The 4986-nt window shown below is 34.7% G+C and overlaps 1 protein-coding gene across 1 annotated transcript; it reads left to right on the top strand.

Annotated features, from left to right (window-relative positions):
- Positions 1-632: 632 nt before the first annotated feature.
- Positions 633-4415, top strand: LOC149201712 (universal stress protein A-like protein). Its single transcript, XM_089401335.1, has 4 exons — positions 633-834; positions 1026-1111; positions 3322-3440; positions 4325-4415. Exons 1-4 carry the CDS (start codon positions 633-635, stop codon positions 4413-4415), a joined length of 498 nt encoding a protein of 165 aa, XP_089257461.1.
- The last annotated feature ends 571 nt before the right edge of the window (positions 4416-4986 follow it).

The following is a 4986-nucleotide window of genomic DNA, read 5'->3' as shown; positions in this document are numbered from 1 at the left end:
CCAAGTGATTTCATTTATTGGCTCACACGGACAAGCATGCATTAATTCAATAATCTTTCTTTCTCTTTTATGTATTCTTATAGAAAACCCATTCTTATGTTATTTTTCAAGTGCACAACCATTACATATATAGTATCTTGATTCTTAAAAATAGGAACATCTCTTTGCCTTGAAGTAAAATAAATCTTTATAATTTAGCTAACCATATAAAATGTCATAATTTTTCTATCGATATAGTTGAGCCACTTGAATGATACTTAACAATACAACAACAATGTTTATATCTAAATACATAAAGAAACAAATCTATCTTATGGTCGTATTTATTAAGTTTATAACTAAGTAACAAGCTAATTATTTAATTTTACATTTATTTATTTTAATAAATTCAATATTCATTAATAATATTTTCTTTTAATATCTATGATTTAATAATAAATTTAACGTTCTTTTCATCTTGGGTATCACCTCATCCTTCCGGTGCTAATAAATACCACCCGGAGATCTCCCAACGTCCAATGAGTAATAAAGAGTAGCGCAATCTTCTTCTTGAGTCCAAGAACGTCCAACAATCGTCTGCAGTCTCACCGTTAACGTTTTGTGGGTTTAATCCGCGATACCAAATGAAGTCCATGGAGGAGCAGAAGATTGGAAGCAGGAACATAATGGTGGCCATGAACGACACCGAGAAGAGCTACAACGCTCTGCAGTGGGCTATTGACAAGTTGATTAAATCGCAGGATAGAATCATTCTCCTTCATGCTCAGCACCATTCCATTTTCCCTTTCGCGGTCACGCCGGATTCAATTTCCTATTCCGCAGACGCAAGTGTCGGTCAGTGTCTTCTGGTTTATTGATTGAAAGGATTTTAATATTTTGAGCCATAGAAGTCGGTAGAATGAGTGTGTTGTGTTGATTCATCTCAGAATTTGTGATGGATTCTCATCTTCAAGTGAAGGTGTTCAATTCTGTTTTCGATTTATTATTAGGGAGGCCAGATTCTGATTGCAGTTTGGCATGAGCAGGCTTCATGTTGTCACCAGTTGCGTTGAGGAATTTGGAGGACATAATCAAGATATCTACGGAGAAGATTCGGAACAAAGCAATGGCTGTATGCAAAGCCAAAAATGTATGGTTTACTCACAATGCATATATATATGAGAAAGAATTTAAAAAGTTGGAATGAACGATTGCAGGGTTAGTTCCAAACTAAAGTAATTTAGTTTTAATGTTGACTTGAATGGTAGTATTGAAAGTGCTTTTCCTCTAATGGTTGGATGAATTTATTGAGAACCCTCCAAACCCTTCCAACCAACCCTGTCTTTATTGCACCGGAGATGGAGATCCATCAACCAGGAACCCATCTAAATTCAGGTTTGATAATTTCTTTGAAATTTCAAAGCAGCTAGAGGATGTATTTCTTCAATTTGGAATTCACCCAAAATGGCTAGTTAGTAAGAATGTGGTTGCCTAATATTGTTAATCTTTCTAATCTTGATTTGCATGGAGGATGGGTATTTTGAATTTTGAATTCATCCACATCATTGGTGGGCAAGAATGTGGTTTCCTAATATTGTTAAACTTTTCAACCTCGATTTGCACATCAGATCTGAGTTTAGATAAATTTGAGATGACATGCTGCTGAATTGGATGTTGAAAGCGTTCAATTCCTATACACACACAATTAGAAGTGAGTGCAGACCCCCACGTTATGTAGAGGATCTAGTTACTTGATAAACATAATCTTTTAACTTTAATATTGTTAACTCAAAACCCAAATTAAAACGCATTGATATTTTTCAGAGAACTTTGAGCACCTTTGCCATTAATTTAATGATACTTTTAAATTCATTAATTTAGAGTTTAATGATACTTTTAAATTCAAACAAGTTTTTGTTAGGTTGTTTTAGTAAACTTAACTTGGTAAATTTACTGGTAGTTTGGGCTCCAGATTTATGGGAATCTATGGTTTTGTTCATCTATAATAAAATCTATTTAAAAAATGAATAAATCAATAGATAACTCTATGATAAATTGTTTAAATGACCACTAAAAACAAACAACAATAATAAATTATACAACAGTGTCTTTAGACACCTCAATCTCTATCTGTGATATGTGATCGCAACACTATCCATTAAAGTCTCAGTATCTTTGACCGCATACAACACTATCCATTAAAGTCTCGGTGTCTTTGACCACATGTGAAGCTTTCAATCCATCTAGATATATTATAGAGAGTTAGAAGCCAGTTCAAAGCCCCAAGCCAGGGCGAGAATGTTAGTATATAACAAAAAACGATGATAAATTATCTAAATAACCACTAAAAACAAACAAGTCTTTAGACACCTCCACCTCTATATGTGATATGTGATCACAACAATATCCATTGAAGTCTCGATATCTTTGACCGCATACAACACTATCCATTAAAGTCTCAATGTCTTTGACCACATGTGAAACCTTCAATCCATCTAGATATATTATATAGAGTTGGAAGCCAGTGCAAAGCCCCCAGCCATGGCGAGAATGTTAGTACATAATAAATCTGAAGTTGACATTTGTACCTTGATGTTTACTAATCAAAATCCAGTAATAGCATTTAGCAAACTTCCAGCACTTCTGATGAATTCAGAGTTTAATGATACATTTAACTTCAAGCAAGCTCCACTCATTAAGGTCATGAAATCTATGATGACATGCTAGTTAAATGAGTGTTGGGATCCTTCAATCCTAATACGCAAAAGAATATTTACACAGTTAAAAGCCAGTGCAGACCGCAAACCCCATAAATGATGGTAAGATTGTACTTATCTAATAAGTATAAAGTTTAAATTTGAAACTTTGATCTGTGCTGACTTAAATTAATTTAAAATCAAAATTACAAGAGATAAAAAACAATATTAATGAAATAATAATTATTTTGATTTAATATGGTAACCTGTTAACACTCTAGCCAAGCGAGATTTCCATTTACTCTAACATATGAAAAATACTAAATACCATTGGTCAATATACAGTTAGATGCAATTACAAAAACTAAATCATGGTGAAAATATGTTTTCCTAATAAACATTTGAACTTCGATGTTGGCAGGCTCAAAGCCAAAATCAAAACCCAGTAATATGCTTTTACCGAGCTTCCAGCAGCTTTATGAATATTTCAGTGTTTAATAATGCATCTTACTTTAACCAGAATATATCCATTAAAATCTCGACTTAATCTAGTTAGAATATAACATCAATGGCATTCTGCAGCCTTTTCAATCTTCCCTTTTCTCTGTAGTTTCATAATAATAAAAAATTTATGCCACGGTCGCAGGTGACTCCGGAGATGGAAGTTCGCAATGGAGATGCTAGGGAGGTACTATGTAATGCTGCCAAAGAGTATAATCCTGACATGTTGGTCATTGGTGGTAATGGACACGGATTTTTAAAGAGGTATTGTTACATGAAATTTCACCTTTTTGGAGTTCTAAGAATTAGTGCATTTGCAAAACAATCAATGTTATTTTCTATCTTATTTTCAAACAGAAAAAACTTTTCTATTACTAGATGTAAAAGAAATAGAAATACATTGTTGTTGTATCATTGTCATTGGATAAGGAGGATCCAGGACTAGTCCATTGTGGCAGACAATTTTCATTGCCATTGGATCAGGAGGATCCAGGACTAGTCCATTGTGGCATACAATTTTTAAAAGGAGGATCCAGGACTAGTCCATTGTGGCAGACAATTTTCATTGCCATTGGATCAGGAGGATCCAGGACTAGTCCATTGTGGCATACAATTTTTAAAAGACGCACTACAGGAAACACTAAAGTTGAAAACCTGCAGTGCCCATATACCTCCACTTGAAGGGAGATTCATAATATAGACTGTCCCCATGACCTGAAGATTTCTGTTTCAGCTTGTAACTAAACCGGGTATCTCTCTGCCTGTGAACTGAAGGTTTAGTATCTTTTTGTAGCATCATTTGCTATCCCTTGGTGTTCCAAAACTGTGGGGTATTGTTTGTGTAATCCGGTGAGTCAATACAGCCACCCTCCTCTTGTAGGTGAAAGATTTGGGCCCTGTCCTGGTAAAGTCTGCATCCTTGAAAGCAAAACAGTGTCTATGTTCTAATGAAGCCGAAGAGTTTTCCAGATCATCTGAGGAGCAAAACAATCAATGTTAGTTATATGCTTGATTTGGAATGATTTCTCTCGTTGTTGCTTTAGAAAATTGGCAATTCTCTTTTCAGGTTTCTGTTGGATTTTTATTTTCAATATAATAGAGCCTTTCTGTGACCTTGGTTTTAAGCTGAGGATATTTGGATTCTGCAGGCTGTTTCGTGGCAGTGTGAGTGACCATTGTATTCAGCATGTACAGTGCCCTGTTGTTGTGGTGAAGCCCCAGAAGAAAAAAGCCTGTTGATTTTCAATAGGCTCATGCCTGAATCATCTTATGCTTGCTGGCTTTAATTCTACAGGAGATACTACATCTAAGTGTAATATTTCAGAACATCGACTAGGAAATGTTAGTCGCTCATAATATCTGTTGGTAATTTTCATTATATTTTTTTTAATACATTCATAATATACTATTTGTTTTATGTACAGTTATATCGAGGGATTGAAATATGACATGAATGAAACTGAAAATGGGAATTATTTGTAACCCACAACCTTCATGAAATATATGTTGCAATTACATCTGTTCGAGGACTGTGTCCTAAAAAATTTAATAATTGAAAAAGCGAAATGTGAACAAAGGGGATTCTCAAGGTCATCATGGTTTGAAAAGTTTAGTCATCTACAGTATTTTGGATTTCAAGAAAGAAACTTGCACAACGAAAATGATTTACGTTTTCTTGCATTAGCACATTCCTCCTATAAAACCCCGAGTGACCAAGGGAAAGGTGGGCAGAATTGGGGCTGGAGCTGCTCATTGATTTGGAGAAACCACAATCTAAGTTTTGCCAAAGTATTGGGTATAAGCAATCACA

This window comes from Pinus tabuliformis, chromosome 2_1, assembly GCF_031772625.1.
Source record: "Pinus tabuliformis cultivar Carrire ecotype Pingquan chromosome 2_1, CPIR1, whole genome shotgun sequence".
Taxonomy (NCBI): domain Eukaryota; kingdom Viridiplantae; phylum Streptophyta; class Pinopsida; order Pinales; family Pinaceae; genus Pinus; species Pinus tabuliformis.
This window is presented reverse-complemented; position numbering and strand designations above follow the sequence as displayed.

Bases quoted from the DNA above. Each gene is read 5' to 3' on its own strand.
- LOC149201712 (XM_089401335.1), top strand. From the start codon at position 633: ATGGAGGAGCAGAAGATTGGAAGCAGGAACATAATGGTGGCCATGAAC. The intron at 835-1,025 runs GTCAGTGTCTTC...TGGCATGAGCAG, and splicing joins TTCCGCAGACGCAAGTGTCG to GCTTCATGTTGTCACCAGTT. The intron at 3,441-4,324 runs GTATTGTTACAT...TGGATTCTGCAG, and splicing joins GGACACGGATTTTTAAAGAG to GCTGTTTCGTGGCAGTGTGA.